The 17,595-nt window shown below is 51.2% G+C and overlaps 7 protein-coding genes across 7 annotated transcripts; 2 read left to right on the forward strand and 5 right to left on the reverse strand.

The window, feature by feature from the left end:
- Positions 1-358: 358 nt before the first annotated feature.
- On the reverse strand, positions 359-1,395 carry BO80DRAFT_390847 (SDR family NAD(P)-dependent oxidoreductase; the record flags this gene model as incomplete). The annotated part of the gene is made up of 3 exons (XM_025717165.1): positions 359-583; positions 652-1,266; positions 1,326-1,395. The coding sequence occupies 3 exons, from the start codon at positions 1,393-1,395 to the stop codon at positions 378-380; spliced, it is 891 nt and encodes a 296-aa protein (XP_025571190.1). The 3' UTR covers positions 359-377.
- Positions 1,396-2,514: 1,119 nt separating this feature from the next.
- BO80DRAFT_458607 (putative extracellular exo-polygalacturonase) lies at positions 2,515-4,203 on the reverse strand (the record flags this gene model as incomplete). Its single annotated transcript, XM_025722295.1, has 8 exons — positions 2,515-2,559; positions 2,607-2,681; positions 2,734-2,835; positions 2,899-3,087; positions 3,142-3,302; positions 3,357-3,415; positions 3,469-3,835; positions 3,897-4,203. 8 exons carry the CDS (start codon positions 4,201-4,203, stop codon positions 2,515-2,517), a joined length of 1,305 nt encoding a protein of 434 aa, XP_025571191.1.
- A 707-nt stretch (positions 4,204-4,910) lies between these two features.
- BO80DRAFT_428697 (mitochondrial pyruvate carrier family protein) lies at positions 4,911-6,223 on the reverse strand. The gene is made up of 4 exons (XM_025720307.1): positions 5,817-6,223; positions 5,699-5,714; positions 5,456-5,592; positions 4,911-5,397 (listed from the first exon to the last, which is right to left on the reverse strand). The coding sequence occupies exons 1-4, from the start codon at positions 6,008-6,010 to the stop codon at positions 5,214-5,216; spliced, it is 531 nt and encodes a 176-aa protein (XP_025571192.1). The 5' UTR covers positions 6,011-6,223; the 3' UTR covers positions 4,911-5,213.
- A 44-nt stretch (positions 6,224-6,267) lies between these two features.
- On the forward strand, positions 6,268-7,247 carry BO80DRAFT_213772 (L51/S25/CI-B8 domain-containing protein). Its single transcript, XM_025714334.1, has 4 exons — positions 6,268-6,604; positions 6,668-6,774; positions 6,836-6,868; positions 6,924-7,247. The coding sequence occupies exons 1-4, from the start codon at positions 6,519-6,521 to the stop codon at positions 6,980-6,982; spliced, it is 285 nt and encodes a 94-aa protein (XP_025571193.1). The 5' UTR covers positions 6,268-6,518; the 3' UTR covers positions 6,983-7,247.
- Positions 7,118-8,167, reverse strand: BO80DRAFT_365392 (DODA-type extradiol aromatic ring-opening family dioxygenase; the record flags this gene model as incomplete). Its single annotated transcript, XM_025716196.1, has 4 exons — positions 7,118-7,584; positions 7,634-7,794; positions 7,850-8,022; positions 8,129-8,167. The coding sequence occupies 4 exons, from the start codon at positions 8,165-8,167 to the stop codon at positions 7,118-7,120; spliced, it is 840 nt and encodes a 279-aa protein (XP_025571194.1).
- Positions 8,168-9,178: 1,011 nt separating this feature from the next.
- BO80DRAFT_438220 (putative chitin synthase activator (Chs3)) lies at positions 9,179-12,054 on the reverse strand (the record flags this gene model as incomplete). Its single annotated transcript, XM_025721030.1, has 3 exons — positions 9,179-9,312; positions 9,366-11,633; positions 11,685-12,054. 3 exons carry the CDS (start codon positions 12,052-12,054, stop codon positions 9,179-9,181), a joined length of 2,772 nt encoding a protein of 923 aa, XP_025571195.1.
- A 2,311-nt stretch (positions 12,055-14,365) lies between these two features.
- On the forward strand, positions 14,366-15,485 carry BO80DRAFT_390861 (uncharacterized protein). The gene is made up of 3 exons (XM_025717166.1): positions 14,366-14,750; positions 14,810-14,994; positions 15,074-15,485. The coding sequence occupies exons 1-3, from the start codon at positions 14,713-14,715 to the stop codon at positions 15,199-15,201; spliced, it is 351 nt and encodes a 116-aa protein (XP_025571196.1). The 5' UTR covers positions 14,366-14,712; the 3' UTR covers positions 15,202-15,485.
- The last annotated feature ends 2,110 nt before the right edge of the window (positions 15,486-17,595 follow it).

Below are 17,595 nucleotides of genomic sequence, written 5' to 3' on the forward strand. Positions count from 1 at the left end.
GATGTCGATAGTATCACTTGGCGGTGGCACGCAATTTGGGAATTGTCGCGCAACATCCCAATCGAGGCAGAGTGGAGCCGGTTTGCTCGGGTTATTTTTAGATACTCGAGTCGACTCGGACAGGAGAATAATGGTGTCACGGTCAGTCATTTACCTGGGGTTGTTGCACATACTCCGTACTGCGGTGCGAAATGAGAATCCAGTGACTGGCAATGTCTGAGTATTGGGAGGCATCAATTCAAGAATCAAGGTTCGATTATTAATTAAATAGAGTTATGCAAATGCCAAATACTCTATCCCGCCCAGCTATGCAAATACCATGTCATGGAGACAATAAATCCGAACCAGCCCATGAACCCACAACGCCAATTAGAACATCAATTGGGGAGCCCTGCCATCCCCCCATCAATCAAATGTAGATCCCCATTGACGTATCCCCCAGCCTTACTTGCCAGATACAAAATAGCTCCGGCAATCTCATCGCATCTCCCCGCTCTCCGCAGCGGAATAAACTCTCTATCGAACGCTCCCTCCACCGTGATCTCCTCCTTCGGCGGACCCCCGACCAAGTTACTCGGGAAGACTGTCCAGGTTAGCACCAAGCACAGACCAAAAACCAGAAGGGAAGTAAAAGTAAAAGATATTACTCACGCCCCGGCGAAATTGTATTCGCTCGAATCCCCTGAGGAATCAAAAATGTCATCATCTGCTTCATCAGATGCACTACTGCTGCTTTGCTCATCCCGTAGGCACAACCCCCCGTCACCCTCCGGTTGTGCGCCGCCACACTGCTCACTGCAATTACCTGGCTCTTCTGGGAAACATTTCCCCGACGATTTCCCTTATCCAACAACGACACAAATGCCGCGATCGTATAAAATACTCCCGTTGTGTTCACCCGAAACGTGTCGAAAAACTCCTCGGCTGGCGTCTCCATGAGGAACGACTCCAGGTCGTCTGGTGTGGGGTTCTCCTTTAGTGATCGTCCCACCTTCACACTCCCCGGGCCGTCGCAGATGGTCTCTGGTGCGGTCAAGTAGAGCATGCCTGCGTTTGCGACAAGGAGGTTGATGTATCCGGTTTCAGCTAGGATCTGGTCGGCCGCTACGGCGAGGGAGGCTTTTGAGCCTACATCGGCGACGATAGGGATGATGATGCCGGGGTGCATGTCGGCGGTGTCTTCCAGGGTTTCTTTTCGGCGGCCCAAGATGTAGACTCTGCTGGCGCCGTTCGTGGCGAGGGCGATGGCCATTGTTTTGCCCAGGCCTATGGTTCTCATTAATTGATGATGGGGTGGATGCGGATGTGACCATGACCATACTTACCTGAGCTCCCACCTGTGATGACGGCGACTAGTCCGCGCACATTAAAGAGATCACTGATGTCGTATGGCATTTTGATGTAGTTGACCTTGTTTGAAAATATTCAGAAACAAGAGAAAAGAAAGGAGATAACTCTGAGAGTTTGTCGATGCCATCGGTTTTAAACCAACGAACAGGTGATACGTCCACCGAACGTACCCACCCAGGCCACTTGACATGCCGATCCTGCTTGGATGTATCACAATAACAGATGACGGGTGTATCGCTCTAGATCTGCATCGAATGCCGCGCCAGAACCGGCTTGCTGGGATTTTCGATGTCATTTTGCCCAGATATAGGCAATGGTAGGGATGCTGAGTTGGTTAACCCAAACTCAGCTCTAGCCGCTATCACTCCATCCAGAAAGTGGCGAGAAAGCAGGGTCATGGCTAGCTTGAGCTTGTGTTAATTTGGCCTCGGTAGAGTCTATCTGTTCATCATAGGCTTTTGTTCGGTGAGCTGAGTAACAAACTCACATGGGACATGTTAGCTCTACCATCCTTCCCTAATCCTGCAGGGGGGCATCACGTACCAGTGATCGGGGCCAATTATTGCCACCCAGTTGCAGGTCAATGTTTAGCACGAGTGTGTTGATGGTTGTTCAGCTGGCCAAGTGACCACACCGCAGGATGCATTTTCTAACCAGCGGCCCAGTGTGCTCTTGGGTAGAAACCTGCTGGATATCTATTTCCAGGGAAGGTCATTAGCCACTTGTGCCTCCCGAAAGTTACTCTCCTCCAAGTGTATCGAGTGATAACAACTTCAGAGTTCACCATGCCGAACGAGCCTCTGCCACTGGGTTGGAATCAGTGTGTGTCAAGCGCCATATGGGTAAATGCCCTTGGCTAAAGAATGACTGTTGTAGAATGCCTAATGACTGCTAGCCCAAGGTTTTTGGAGACGTCAAAAAGCACGATAGAAATAGTCTGTAATGGTTTATGATATATCTCACGGGGAGAGAGAAAAATGTAGAGACCGCGGGGAAGAATTGAACGAATGGCCTGTTTGATCACCTGACTGCATTGTTCCAAATCATACCTATGACCATGTTCGCACATCTATACATAGCATAACCTAGCAGGATAATAGTATATACATCTCCCATTCACCTGAGCTATCTCTAAACTCTATCATATGAACACTGGCAACCGACTCAAGTCGCAGTACAGTTGACACTAACCAGCAGACTCTTATCAACCTGTACAGCATTAGCATTTGAGTTTGCATTCTAATTTCAAAACTCACATTATCACAAACAAAATCATTAGTTCCAATTGGACTTGTCACGTTGATATTGGACGTATAGATATTCGAGCAGGTCTATGAAATGTTAGAATTCTATGTAGCAAGGCACGATTTGAACAGCACCTACATCTGGACTCGAGCAGACGATTGTTCCAACATATGGATCGTAATCCCCTGACGTTGTTCCGCGGAAGTTCTTGAATAGAACATTAGAGATGGTGAGATTGCTCTGTTTGCAAGTTAGATTTCTTGGGATATTTACGGTGCTGGAAGTAGGGGTAACGTTACTGACCGGGAACTCATTGCACAGCGTGATATTATCCTGTCCATAGCACTGCGTAACCTCGATAGCATAGTCCACGTTGTCGATGAATGCCGTGTCGTAAGTGATGTTCTTTACGCTGCCTGAACCGCCACCACCTTGTAGATCGGCTGACAGCGCGGAGGGGGTGCCTGGCCAGACCTTGATGCGGGCCATATCCTGCCAATGTATCTTAGTAAGAGACACATCATCTTATAATAAAGGTATACTCACCGAAGCATTGAACATGGAGATATTATACACATAGACATTCTCGACAATGTCTACTTCGCCTTTGTACTGCCCGAGGGAGCCGACAGATATACCGTGGGAGCCATTGCAGTGAAGGTTTTGAACGAGAATTTCAGTGCTGTTTGGCTTGAAGGAAACACAGTCTTCACAAGTTAGAATGTTGCTGCGAGGAGCAGGAAGGTGTGAGCTGCACATACCATCACCGTTGTTGATCACTGAGTTTTGGATCACAATATTGGTAGAGCGGTAGGTGTCCCTATCAGACATAAGCCTTGCGCACGAGTGATCCGATAGAAGCAGGGGGTGTACCATCCATCCGTGTTCTTTGCCTCATTGTCGCTCTTACTATACCCAGAAATATCAATCCCATCAAAAAGCACATCCGATGAGTTAGCCACGAAGTGGTAATACTGCGGGGAATACCGCAATTTCAGCGGGCCGATAGTGCCACCCTTCAGCCCGATAATGCCCATCAGAACTGGCCGTAGGATGAGATCGTCTTCAGCATACAGATCATACCAGACCTGTCCATTGCCATCCAAGATGCCGTTACCGTACATGTTCACATCTTCACCACCGAGCTGGAAGAAGGTCGTTGCGTTCTGGAAGCCCTGTGGAAACGCGTTCGCCTGCCAGTAGTCTGTATCGTTCGTGAATAAGATCTTTCCGAGAACCTCTGCCAAAACATATTGTGTTAATAACATGTACCATAGCAGTCGATCAGTGGAAGTAGGTACCTAAATCAATGTTCTTCAAGAAGGTCATATTCAGCGCCGTTCCGATGATGTACTCCTTATCCGCATCGAAAACGACTTTCCCACCGTGGTTGCATTGGTGTAGCGCGGAGAGAATATAATCGGAGTCGTCAGTACCGTTGCCATGGCTGCGAACATGGCAGGTCCTGTCTCTGCTTGAGCTTGTGGGTAGAGGCCGGAATGGCTTGTGTGGACCGCAAGCTTCGTTTCTGGACCGAGAAAAGCCTTCTACTGTAGCCCCCAGTGCCAGAAGGCTCAATGTTTGTGTGAGAACGTGGGAGACTTTCATTGTGAGAGATGGAAGGGAGTCGACTCCGGGGTCCTGAGGAGAACTTGAAAGTGATCTGTTCGAGACATTGGCGACCCTGCCCCCTGTCATTTATACCCATCGCAGTGAGCAAGCGCACAATCCCCCGCAGTCTTGGCCACGATGACAACACCACCCATGGGCTCGAGTCGGGGGGTTGGTATCGCATATCCGGGGAAACGGAATCAGCTAAACGGAGCAATGTGCGGAGAGGTGGGCCATGCTAAGCTTGTGGCTTGAGCCGGTAATCAACAGGGGCACTTGGCGATTCATTAGCTGCCCCAGAATGTAGTGGAGGGCGGTTGCGTGGAGGAACAACGATGAGCGATGTGATAGGAGGGGTAGGCGGAGTGGATTCTCCGATTGGGGGAAAAAAGTGTGTCTGGGGATTTAGTAGAGAACTTACCCCAGCTCTCTCCTGCAACATTACCTCATTGGAATGGGCGGGCAATATCCGGCTATTCTCTAATCCCTGGTGAGATTGCGCAAGTCAATTCCCGGGGGGGCTTGCAGTAAGTGGCAAGACCAAATGTCGTGCCCTATATTACCGCCGCGATATAGTATCCTAAAAGTCGGCCATTGCGCAACAGTCAATCAGGCAGAGGCAGCCAGACAACCGTGAATCTGCTGAGCGTGACATTCAAATATCCCTTGCATTCATAGGAGCCAATCCAAAAGGACCCCATAAACCCTTGAGAGATTATTGTTCATCCTTACTTGGTCTGAACCTTCATATGGCGGTAACAGACGCACATCGATTTTCTCCATCGCTACAATCCGGAGAGCGACTCCACGTTCTATGATGCTACCAGCATGGGAAAATCGATGCAATTTAAAATGGAATATGTACATATACAAGTCAGAGTGGCCTCTAACCAAGCTCAATCTCTCCAAGGTGCTCTATGAGCCTACTCACCATGCGAAATGTCAAGACAATCTATTGCCACGGAGGCTGCTGTTTACACGACTCATGTTCCAGATAACTCAGCTGCTTAAGCAGACTTCTTGACCGCGGCCTTAGCTTGAGTGGCAACGGCCTTGGCCTGGTCAGCCACCTCGTGTTCCATGTCCTTCACGGCCTCAGTGGTTGAGCCGTCCAGGCTACGGCGGTAGCTGAAGATACGGCCGACCTGGACGACACCGACACATCCAAGGAAGAAGTTGACAGCGGCGAGCCTATTCAAGTTAATTACTGTTCCCCTCAGCATGCTAGGGTCTGATTCGGAATGCGTACAGGTAGTTCTTGGGGGTGATGATCATGCACCAGCGAGTCCAGATAACACCGGTAGCCATCAGGGCACCATTTTGAGTAAGAGACAGCTTCTCGGCGGGACGGCTAAGGTCGGAGATACCGGCGATGACAAGAGCCCACTATTCGAGTCAGTGGGCGGTCATACAGAGATGGTAGGAGGTTATCGCGATCAAGGAGGAAATTTTGTCCGAGTAACGGGCGTCAGCATGGTGTAAGATTTCGTACCTTCATAACAGGGGCCCTATAGATCGTCAATGTTAGTATACAGAGCAAAAATCGAGAAAACGGGTAAATAACAAGTGTGGACATCTGCAGCAGCACAAAAGTCCGGACATAGACTCACCAGAAATGCACCGTCTTCACACCGACCGGGCTGTTCCATAGACGCTGGAAAGTGCTCTGTTGCTCAGCGGCCGCAGCATCGGAACTCTGGAAGCGAAAGCCCTGGGCACCAGGCCGACGGAAAGGGCCATATGCATTGCGGAAAGCAGCTCTGGAGTTCTGGAAGAAGCGAAGACCAATACGGGACGACGACATGGTGAATTATAGGGCGCGGATGGAGCGCGACGGGAGAATCAAGGACGGCGGTGAGGCGGGAGAACGGAGAGAAAAGGACAACGGTCGGTCCAATGGAGGGGAGAGCGGAGATGGTCAATACACGCCGTACGCAAACAACAGTCACAGGCAAGCCGGGGGGAATTTGAGCTTGGATTCTTGGTGAAATAATGACGGAGGGAAGTGAGCGCCGGCGGCCCCGAGGTCGGCCTTCCGTTGGACTTGCGGCTCTTTTCCGGGTGAGCTGCTGAGGTAAGCGGTGACAATCACGCTTGCCCGGATTGGTCTGTACGGCTCTGAACCTCCCGCGGGAATCAATTCGTCGTCTCCTCCCCAGACTCCCTGTGATCAGCTTCAAGCTCGCCTTATCGGTCTTTGCCCCTCCGTCGCCCCCAATTGATACCCGGTGTTGAACTCTACGGGGCTAATTTGCCGTTGTTGACTTTCCTTGCCATTCCGGTCGTCCCGCGTGTCACGATCATCCCCCACAATGTCGTCCAAGTACGTCTTCACCAAGGGTCTGAAGGAGCTGCGCTTCCTTTTCTGCCAGAGCTCTCAGGACAGCGCTGCCACTCGGTGAGTCTACGATCTGCTTAAACGGGACAACAATGGAGAGATCGCTGACATCGATTGCTGTAGCTCGTTCTTGCAGCGCGCATACCCGACCATGAAGAAGCACAACCCTTACACTCCCATCTTGATGCGCGAGGCAGCTGGTACTGTGCCTAGAGTTTACGCCAGATACGGTACGATATGACTGCTTCGTCAATGATCCATGGAAACTAGGTTTGGCTAATCTATGCGCAGGTTTCGGCAAAGAGAAGCAGGAGGCTCTGTCTGGTAAGATTCTTGACTGGAAAACACGAACGCGCGACTGACTAGATATGTTGTCTAGGCCTGACGGACCAGCAGATCGAAGAAAAGATCACTCAATTGGTGAAGGAGTCGTCATAGCGAAATTACCACGCACCCGTATATGTTCATGCACCGCATTTCCAGTTGTCTGCACTGTATCTATAGATGAATTGAAGACTCGTTCGCCGTCTTAACTCCAGTCAATCTTACACGGTTTCATTGCTTGGTTCTCGACTACAGAGAACTTGTACTGTTAGCGACGCTACCGAATCTAAATTGCGCCCAGCTCATGCTTCCCTCCTTCAAGGTCCAGAGTCTCCTTCCGACATCGTCTCCCGCAGCACCGGCTCCGATATGGATCGGAAGCAAGTGGTCAAAGTATGGATGTGCCTGTCGAGCATCCGGCCGCTTCAGCAAGTCCGCCATGGCGGTTTCTCTCTCCGCCGGGTCTTTCTTCGTGACCGCCTCCTTGAGGGCCTCATCGAAGCTGACGGTGTACGGCAACGGCCGCGGGTCGCCCCAGGTGAACTGCATATCGCGCAGATTGTGCACCGCCATACCAGACACGATGATCAGGATATTCTCCTCACGGAGCCTCGACACCGCCTGTCCGAGTCGGTGATGCTGAATGGGATCCTCCGTTTTGAACAGAGATACTTGCACAATTGGAACATTGAGCGGGTTCGACTCAGGCTCGAAGGCTAGTCATGTCAGCATCTCTTCAAAGTCATTCAGTCTTGTCAAACATACCACACTTGAAACTCGCCCACACTCCGTGATCAAGACCTCTCTTCACACCCTCAGCCTTGATCCCCGCCTGGCTCAACACATCAAGCACCTTGTTCGCAACCTCCCGACTCCCCACATTAGGGTACTTTTCCTTGTAATAATGACTGGGGAAACCATAAAAGCTAAACCAGCGTCAGCGAACCACCTCAACCACCCGGGAAACAACTCCAAACCTACTCATAAATCAAATCCGTAATCTCCGCCGTATTAACCTGCACCGTATCCGAACCCGCCTGCCAATGCGCCGAGAAAACCACCACCGCGCGCGGCTTCACCTTGGTAGTAATTTCCTTTCCAATCTCTCCCAACTTATGATACGCCGGATGCTCATGATCATACATGATATTCGGCTAACCCCCATCATCATCGTCAGCACATTCCCAAACTCACTTAACCCCAATAACCACCCCATCATAAACAACACATAAACAAAAGAAAACTAAGAGGAAAACTCACCCCACCATGACTCAAAAAATAAACCGGCGTTCTCGCCATCCCGACGGTATCTTGAACCCCCGCACCGAACCTCCTAACTTTATCCGAAAGACCTCCTGCACCAGCAAGCGACCTCGTCGCAGACGCAGACGCAGACGCAGACGAGGAAACAACCTTCCCCCGACCAAAAACCCGCTTTAAGCCGAACAGATTGGCGTTCGTAGCGTCCAATCCACTTCCAAAATACCCCGCGATGGCTATCGCAATAAGCAGCGCAATCACAGATAATACTGTGAGGGATGGTTTCCTTGTATTTTCGGGGTGAGTATATTGGGTTGTTGCGGGGGGTGAAGACATGGATTAGTAGTTGTAGGTCAATCAATCAACAATAAATATGGTGCATGTATATATAGCAGAGGAGGAGACGGAGGAGAGGGACGGAATCTTCCGGGTGGAGTTAGGGTGTGTGCAGATTAGGTTTAGACGAGGGGAAGAGAAAGGATTTAAGCATGCATGGAAGGGGACAGAAGATCCTTCGTGGCGGGATTTCAATTTATTATGCAGGGATGCGATCCCAGATGGAAAAGAATGAGCTACGGGGTCGAATGTGGTGGTATGATGAGGCCGATATTGTTGCACTTTGTAATCAGACGCGATCCGATCGGGAAAGGAGGCATTTCCGTCGGAAGTGCGGAATTAGGCCGCGCGCTCCTGGATTTTGATTCGTCTGAATAGCATCACGAGGTCTTGGTAAAGGATTTGTCAGTAGAATAGTGTCATTATTAAGGTATTATGAAACAGCATGGGTCGTCCGGTGTCTAATCTAACCAAATCAACATCATTGTGGGAATCAAAGGCGGATACAATCCAGAACGGCCAGACCAGATCCCTCCCAATGGCTTCCCAGGCAAGAAATGCATGCATCATAATCCAGCTCCAGCTCGTTAGGTGGGTATAAACACTCGGCAGCGAAAAATGCACCGGCCGACAGGGTCAAAAAGAGTATTAAACTGGTAGAAAGAAACACAAGAACATCCCCCGAAATCTTAAACGTCCGAAAATCGTGCGCTTTCACATTATGACACAATCACCCTCATTCTGCTTCTGTTGATTGACAGCAGATCGGGAGAGTCGTGTCTTTTGCATCCGAGCGCCGCCCTGTTTAAGTTCCTCGAGCCGCTCACGAGCCTTGGGAAATTGCTGCGCTGTTGGGATAACGTTAGCGATTGAAATGGCCTCGGGATGTAGGAAAACTTACCAGCTGCCCGCCAATACCACCTCTTCGCATCGTCAAGATTGGCGGCTACACCGATTCCAACCTCGGTGAAATATCCCATTGCATATTCTGCTTTGGCAAGGCCAGCAGTCGCGGCTTTTCGCGCCCAAAGATATGCTTCCGTATCGCTCTGCTGGAGGATGCCCTCGGCGCCTGTAAGGTACCATCCGCTAAGAGCAAGTTCACTTTGGTGCTCCCCCTGGGCAGCGGCGTGGGTGTACCAGATGATACTCTGCCGGGCGTCGACAGGACATCCCATCAAGCCATGCTCATAGGCAGTGCCCAAACGGTATTGTGAGAACTTATATCCTAGTTCCGCAGCCTGGTGGAAAAGTTGGCTGGCATAGGCCTCATCCTGAATGACAACATCATTGGTGCCCGCATTGGCATACATGAGGGCAAGCTCGTGAAGGGCATGTGGGTTTTCGGCATCAGCGCGTTCCGCAGCGCGCTTTAGCCACGAAATACCTTCGCGTGGGTTCTTTGACTGGCCGAGAAGTCCCTTGAACAAGATCATTCCCATCTTGTACATCGCCGGTGGGTCACCCAGGGATGCAGCGCGCTTGTACCACTGCACCGCCTTGAAAGGATCACGTTTGGTGCCTCCGCCTTCTTCTTGTCCGATTTCGCAGCATACAGCGACTCGATATGCAGACTGAGCATGCCCCTGCTTTGCTGCGGAATGGTACAGACTGAAAGCCTCCTTGGGATCAACATGCAGGCCCATCTGGCCTTGGCCGTAACAGTCCGCGAGATAGAATTGTGCATCCGCATACCCATTGGATGCCAACTTTTTGACTATTTTGTACCCGTCCATGATATACTTTTCACGGGCCTTCGCCTTGGTCTTCGGATCCATTCGGCTATCATCAACCAGGACGGTCGCAGCCTCGACCAACTTCTGCGCAAACAAGAGTTGTGTCTTGTTGTCTGACGGTCGACTTTTGGCTAGCTGCTGAAGGCGCTGAAGTTCTTGCTGAGTAACTGGTCCAGAGGGGGCTGGTTCGGCAGGAACGGCTTGTGGTGCGGCTGGGGGAGATGCGGCAGTGCTGACATTGTTATATTGCCGTACTGGTGCAGGTTTACTCCCTTGATCGTGACCCGGGCGGAAAGGAACGGGGTGGTGAGGGAGTGCATCAGGATTCTTCTGCGCATCCAGGGGCTCTGGTTGGTTCAAAGATTCTGCCTGCTCATGTACTGGTGCAGGTTGGTTGGCCCTGTAGGGACGCGGTGGCCCATTGCTCCGGGCAGAAGCCTCTGGAGGGGGATACTGCTCTGGCACAGGATAACTCTCTGGAGCTGGATAGCCCTCATGAGCAGGGTAATTCTCTGGAGCGGAATATCCGTTGTAACTGTCACCATATTGTGGCATTGTTGCGCCCCAGCTACCTTGTCTTTGATGGTGGGAATCCTCGTAAGGGTTGGCATTGTATTCATATCCCGCATTGTCCTGTGGATGCCCAGGATGCCCAGGACGCCCCGGAAGTCCCTCGCTCGGTAGGTCAAATTGGAACCCTGCATTGGCAAATTGATTTGGCGCGGGAGCCCTGGTACCAGTCGGTGACTGGGCGTGAGGATCACCCGCCGCATGAGGGTTGAATGCGGTATACCCTCCGCGAGATGATGGCGGTGATTCAATGGGTGCCCTAGGCTTAGGCTGTTCTAGGCCGGGCAAGCTTTCATCGATCACACCTCCCTTTGAAGGATCAGGCATGGCATCAAAGTTGGGCATGTCGTGTTCACCAGCATGAACCGAGTTGTAATAACTGTCCAACCACGCTTCAGTGTCAAAGTGCTCTTGCGGACCTTGTTGCGGGGGAGAGGTGGGATCTTGGTACGTTGACTGTCCAGGGTACAGCGGCTTGGACGGTGCAGGGGGTACCGCTGAGTGAACAGGCATGGTAGCACTTCGATTGACATGTGGTATGGGCGGCGGGCCACTAGGATCGGTGTACGACCTGTCGTACCGATCGGATGAACCTGCACGAGGACGACCAGTACTGGCCGATCTCACAGGAGCAGGGGGGTAGTTGCCTCTACCACGGCCGGGAGACCCAGGTCGAGGTTGCCGTCTACCATGCGACGTGTGCGGGCGGTCCGGCACCTGTGAAGGGGGTATTGGGCCACCGTTGAGGTTCATTGCAGCCATTTCACTCTCGATCCCCCTGGGTCCGCGTGGATCTTTTACCGGGAACGATGGAAAAGGGTTGTCGAATGCCATCTTGTCAGGAGATTGCGGTGGACGAGCAGCTAAACCAAGTCAACAGCGTGTTCCAGAGGGGTAGTTTTGCCGGCACTCACGCGGTCTCATACGATCCTGCATCGGAGGGGGCGGTCTGTCCCCGTATCCACGACGGCCGTCATATCCCTGCGGCGGCGGACGTCCGCGATGTGCGTACCCTCGATCTTCCATTGGGGGGCCATAGCCACCACGCGGAGGCCGCGGCGCACCTCGTGGGGGGGCATAAGACCTCGGGACTGCACTATCACCGGGATAGCCATGTCCCGCATTCTGAGCAGCGTCGCCATACCCGTTATATTGGTTGTCGTAGCCATAATCGTAATGTCCATTTGGCGGCGGGCCCTGATAGGCCCCGCCTCGGGCGGGAGCGCGGGGGCCATAGTTTCGCACCGGGGGTACTCTCTGCGCTGGACGCTGAGGATATGCCATGACGCCAACAGTAATCTAGAAAACCGAACAAGGTACCGGGATCGAGGCGGGTTTTGAACAAGCGAGTACGGATTCTTTGTCCGGTGGGAGGGCAGGAACAATCAGATCACCAAGAACCAATGCTCAAAGGTCCCTTTTCACTCTTTATTCACCAATGGGAGGTCAGCCAACCGAACACGGGTAGATAAGACAGAAAATAGCTGTAAGACCCTAGTAGTCGTTAGGGGCGCGTGGCTTACTGGAAGCTAGGTCTGCAGACGAGCGACACCAGGGCTTCAACAGTCGCATACGAAATCCGCAGCCATCTAACCGAAAAGAAAGACTTGCGCGAGAATTCCGTCTCCTGGCGAAAGGGAGAACAATGGTGTCAGCGGACTAATCCTGGGCGCGATCGCAGGGCGAGCGCGCGAGACCGGTCCAACTCACCAGAACACGAGGGATAACGTTTCCCCCCGCCAGGAATGAAGGAATGCGGGACTGGGCCAGAGAAGAAGCCAATAAAGGCGGCAAAGGAAGGTGGTCTTTTTGAGAGGATAAAGAGCGTGTGACCCCCGAGGGAGGAATTTTAGAACCGCGCCGGAGGTGGAGGTGGTGGAGGTGAAGGTGATAAGTGTTTCGGTCGAGGTTTAGTCAATTAGTAGTACGGAGTAGTTAGTTGAAGGTACCTGACCGGCGAAGCAGTCTGACTGGATGACCAGGGCGGACTAAAAGGAGGGGGAAAGCCACCCGTGATTAAGTAGAGAGAAAGAGAGAAAAGGAAGGGATTGATTGACCGCGATGAAACACTTTATGAATGCCCGCTTTTTTCTCCGGCTCCCTCTTTGTCTCTGATCAACCCGGCCCTCCTAGCGAAATCCGAATAATGATTGTCATTTGGCGCATCGCCCTTTCTTCAGAATCCTCACACTGGTCGGCAACTGACTGACACTTGGGAACGGCTCCTCTGGAGAGACCCACGCCCGTCCCGCCGGGATACAGTCGCTGGTCAGAGTTAGATATCGCTGTCCCACATTGTCGCCGGCACAAAACGGATCTCCTCCTCCGTTCCGACCGCTTTCAGTCTAGCGGAGTAGAGGCATCTGTGGCACGGTGGCACCATGCATCGACTAATCTGCTGTACCCTACTAGGCCTACTACGCGACTGCGTCGGCCGCAGTGGATATCCCAGGGCACCGTCAACGGTCAACCACCCTTCTTCCACTGCAGACTCAGAAACCGTTGGAGTATGAAAGCCGCTTGGCGCGGCGCTACCCAGCGCACCCGCTGGTCAATGACGTTCCATAGCCACTAAATCCATCTACCCCTGAGACATCATACTCCCCAGATGTACGGAGTGCCATCCGGATATCCCGGAATGCGATTCTTTGCCTATCCCAGAAAACTACCGCAAGGTGTTCGATTATCAGGGGTTTGCAATGGTTATGATAATGGGTAGGTAAGCAGTTAATATTGAGGGGCCCCTAGTCTGCTCTTGCACAAATCAACGGATCACTGGACCCCAGAGCAATCTCCGTTCGAAACGCAGGGGCTGCATGGCTCTCATTGGCCTGGGGAGTATATAGATGGGCCCCATGCGTCGAAATATATATTCGCAGATGGGCCTAATCAATTTACGACGAGTTATCAATCATAGGAATGTTATCTTACATAACCTTGTCCCCAGGCGCTAAGTAGCTAGCTGCGCCTTATGAAGTACTACGGAGTACTGGTGGTCCGACGCGCCTACTGGCCTAGAGATAAGTACGGAGTAAATCATTAGTAGGCTCATTGACCAAGCGCTCTTCTCGCTATATTAATTTTTACCCCTGCCGCGTTGACGTATCAGTCATGCCGCACCCAAAGTTACCAACGTGGACCTCAGTGCGAAGATTGTCTTGCTCCCAGAATGAAGAAGGAGCAGTTCTACTTGGTGGTCATCGACTTGGGTGAAAATGCATAATTTTTTTTCGACAAGGAAGATTTTTGCTACCATGAGCCCTTGACTAATGGCACTCCACAATAAGATGATGATCAGCTGCACCTACTGTAAGAGTCCTGTGAAGTGGGCTGCACATCGCTCGGTAGAAGAGAACCCTTCACCACCAATCGAGAATTATTGCCGTTACCCATGCTTCTATGCGATTATAATTAGACACGTCGGTGCCGAGCGGAGCGATGTCTCAGACATTCAGACGTCACAGGAACCATTCAAAGAACGAATACGGCATCTTGGCCGTTTTCTCCGAGGAGACCCCTAGCCGCACATTCGAGCAATAAGGATTCAATGTACATAGTAGTGCTGATCTAGTGGCATAGCTGGTGGAGCAAAGAAGAACTTTTCCCTTTGGGTCTGGGCAGCAGCAGGCAGTCATCCCGAATGCCGGTTCGCTTCTCTCATTGGTGGACGGGGATAACGGTCTTAAGTTGCGCCACTTGCACTAGCCTCCACTGCTGCGCCACATCTCGATCGGCCCTGCCGAATCCCGTCTGCGCGATTACAATGATGCTGATGAGCTCCGATTGACGAACAGACGCACTCACTCGGACATATCCCGTCGATTCAAGACCACAATCGCCTCGGTATATCCACTTTCAGAAGTCAATTCACCTTTTTGACATCACTCCCCGACAGCTAGTCCACAAGCAATTGTTGCCAACGATCCGAACTCGCCTCTCATCATGTCTCGGGCAGGAACGTGGATGAAGATGCTGGGCTGGTACGGCGTTTCCACACCCTTCCTCTCGATGTGATTCTCCGGTTTCTAACGGGTATTAGCGGTATCGTTATCTGTGTCGGTGGCCCAGCATTCGTCCAATACATCCGTCCCACCGACGAAGAACTGTTCAAGCGATACAACCCCGATCTTCAGAAACGGAGTCTAGAGGAGGGCGATCGCCGAGCTCGGGATTTTGACGAATATGTCGGCAAGCTGAAACAATGGTCCAAGTCTGATAAGCATAGTGCGTTGTGATCTTCCATTCCCGTTGCTCCTTGGGTAGTTCTCGATGAGCAGATGAACTAATGTTTTAAATCATATAGTTTGGTTCGCAGCCCAGGAACAACAGGAGCAAAAGCGCCTGGAGGTCGAGGCAAACCGGAGTCAGGCCAAGGAAGATGCCAAGGTCCAACGTGAGGAGATGAGGAAGGAGTTGTTGGGCGAGAAATAATTTATCGCATTGCGTCGGCCACGAGGGTATGGCCTTTCAACGGGATAAAACCGTCGAGGCTATCTTCCTCTCGTTACATACCTCCTCGATCAACAAAAGGATGAAGGTGGACTATCGATCTCTGCATCATCCCTGTATTTATACCCATTTCGTCTCCCTGAGACATGTCCAAAAGCGTTGTGTGGAAGCATTTGGCTCAGAATTATGTGGAGTTTCGGGGGCTAAGGTCTATCCTGTATTATATATCAACGACTGAATGGAATTCTACGCTCACATTCTATGATACGATGCCGTGAAATTTGCGTTCGCAACTAATGTATCAACATGAGCGCTGACTGATCTAAAATAGGAGACGCGATTGGTGCCAGCTTATGTAGTAGATCCAATTCTCACCCTTAATAGTTGTACTGACGTTCCAACCTACCTGAATACTACTCAGAAACCCCAACAAAGCCAAAGTCAACCCCTGCATGTAGCAAGATGCTCATGCAAACATGGACTTTAGTGCGTATACGAATCGCAACATAGGCCATACCCCACAGGATCCATGCAGCCAGAATCAGGCTTCAGGTATACACCCTGTTCATACTCCCCACAAAGACAAAGAGTCCTTCATAACCGAAGATAATGTATAGCCTGGCTATGGTAAGCCAATGCAGATTTTTCCTAATACTTGACACACCCGTTCCTCAACGGCTCTGAGACACGTTGCCGCTATGATTTTGGAACTTCAATAGCTTCAATTCGCACCGTTTTAGTCGACATGACTGAAATAGATAGGTAGAAAGATTGGTACTCGCACGATTTCCAAGAAACTGAAACACTATGTGTGGTAGCGACGAAAACTTGACAACGATAACTATGAGTCTCAGAGTGTTAGAAATTCCGCCTCCAGACGATCGCTAGACAGATCACTCTTTTCGGTGGATATAGATGCCAATAGAGCAGCTCTCACGGAACAGATCTTTCGGAAGGGTTTCACATCCGGCAATGTAGTGTGGGCGGTCTCAAATGCACGATTATTTAAGAAGAATCATTGCAGTTAAGAAGCCGGCTTTATTGTTTTTCGCCGTTAGAGGGTTTTATGTGTGAGTGTCATTTTCTAAATTAGATTCTCATGTTAGTGACACTAGAGCGGGTGATATGAAAATATGCGACATGGAAGTATGAGTCTCCCAAGAGACTACTAAGTAACAGAAGGGCAAGAGGGAAACCCGTATGATCTTCGAGTAGCCTCACCACCAATTCCAGGTCTTTATCATCTTCTTCCTCGGCCAATGGTTGTAGAAGATCATCGTCAGCTCATAAGGCGTCTTGCCATCTATGGCCTGCGGACATGGATTAGTGCCCCTATCAAGGAGATACTTGACAATACTTCTGTATCCATGCATGGCAGCGTGAGTCAGCTGTTGAAGGTTGCCGGCACCTGTCACTTTTGGGTAGGTAGAGCTATTTTCTATTCTGAAAGCGTACATATGTGGTTTGGGCTTGTCGAAGAATTGACCAATGAGAGATGTAAACGTGATATCGCTGAAATCTGACTCGTACAGTTCGTTCACCAATATGGAGGGCAAGGATATAGTACTATGGTAGTAGACGGGTAGTAGTATGTAGTTAAGGAGCCCTTGCTGTCAGCCTCCCTCATATTACATCAGGGAGAAAAGGGCCCACAGTCCAGACTCAACGAGGGGGATCCCCACGTTGAAGTTGGTGGCGGAAGGCGCAGCATATCCGCCGCACAGCCACATTAGCAGGGCGGGTTTCTTAAGCAACGCATGATTTGGGCAGGCAATTGACATACCTCATACCGTGACTTGGGAGAGCGGCTGGTGCCCAATAAGCTGCAATAAGCGGACAACTGGCGTTTCTATTTCGGTTTCCCTACAAAGTGCGTGGACATCCTCCGTACTTCACTACTGCACCGGGTACATACATAGACTCCATTGACAGCTGTAGATCTTCCATTTCCATTCCAGGTAGGTAGATGTTTCTACTCCGTACAGAGCATCCTTCCCTTTCTGATGTACGCAGTAGTGAATCAAGGCAAAGTAGCAACCCAAGTATCTACCCTTGGACTTCCTCTCTTCTCTTTGTTTCGACTCCCAGCCGCTGACCCAATGGGTTTCAGCACTAAAATAGCTGCCTGCCGGGACTGTCTTTCCCAATAGACCGCGGATCACGTGCACCGCCCCGACCGAACCGAAACGCCTGTAATCTCCAGAAGGCGGGCGGCGATTCATCACACCTTGTCAGCTTCCCTCCAACAACGCATCCTACTTTCCCTCCTGCATTCCATCATCCCGCCACCTTCCAGCCGCACTCCGACCCTCTACCTTCTCGCTTCTCACCGCACTCCCAGCCGTCGAGTCTGTCGCTGCGATTTCCCGCCTCATC

This window comes from Aspergillus ibericus, assembly GCF_003184845.1.
Source record: "Aspergillus ibericus CBS 121593 unplaced genomic scaffold BO80scaffold_51, whole genome shotgun sequence".
Taxonomy (NCBI): Eukaryota; Fungi; Ascomycota; class Eurotiomycetes; order Eurotiales; family Aspergillaceae; genus Aspergillus; species Aspergillus ibericus.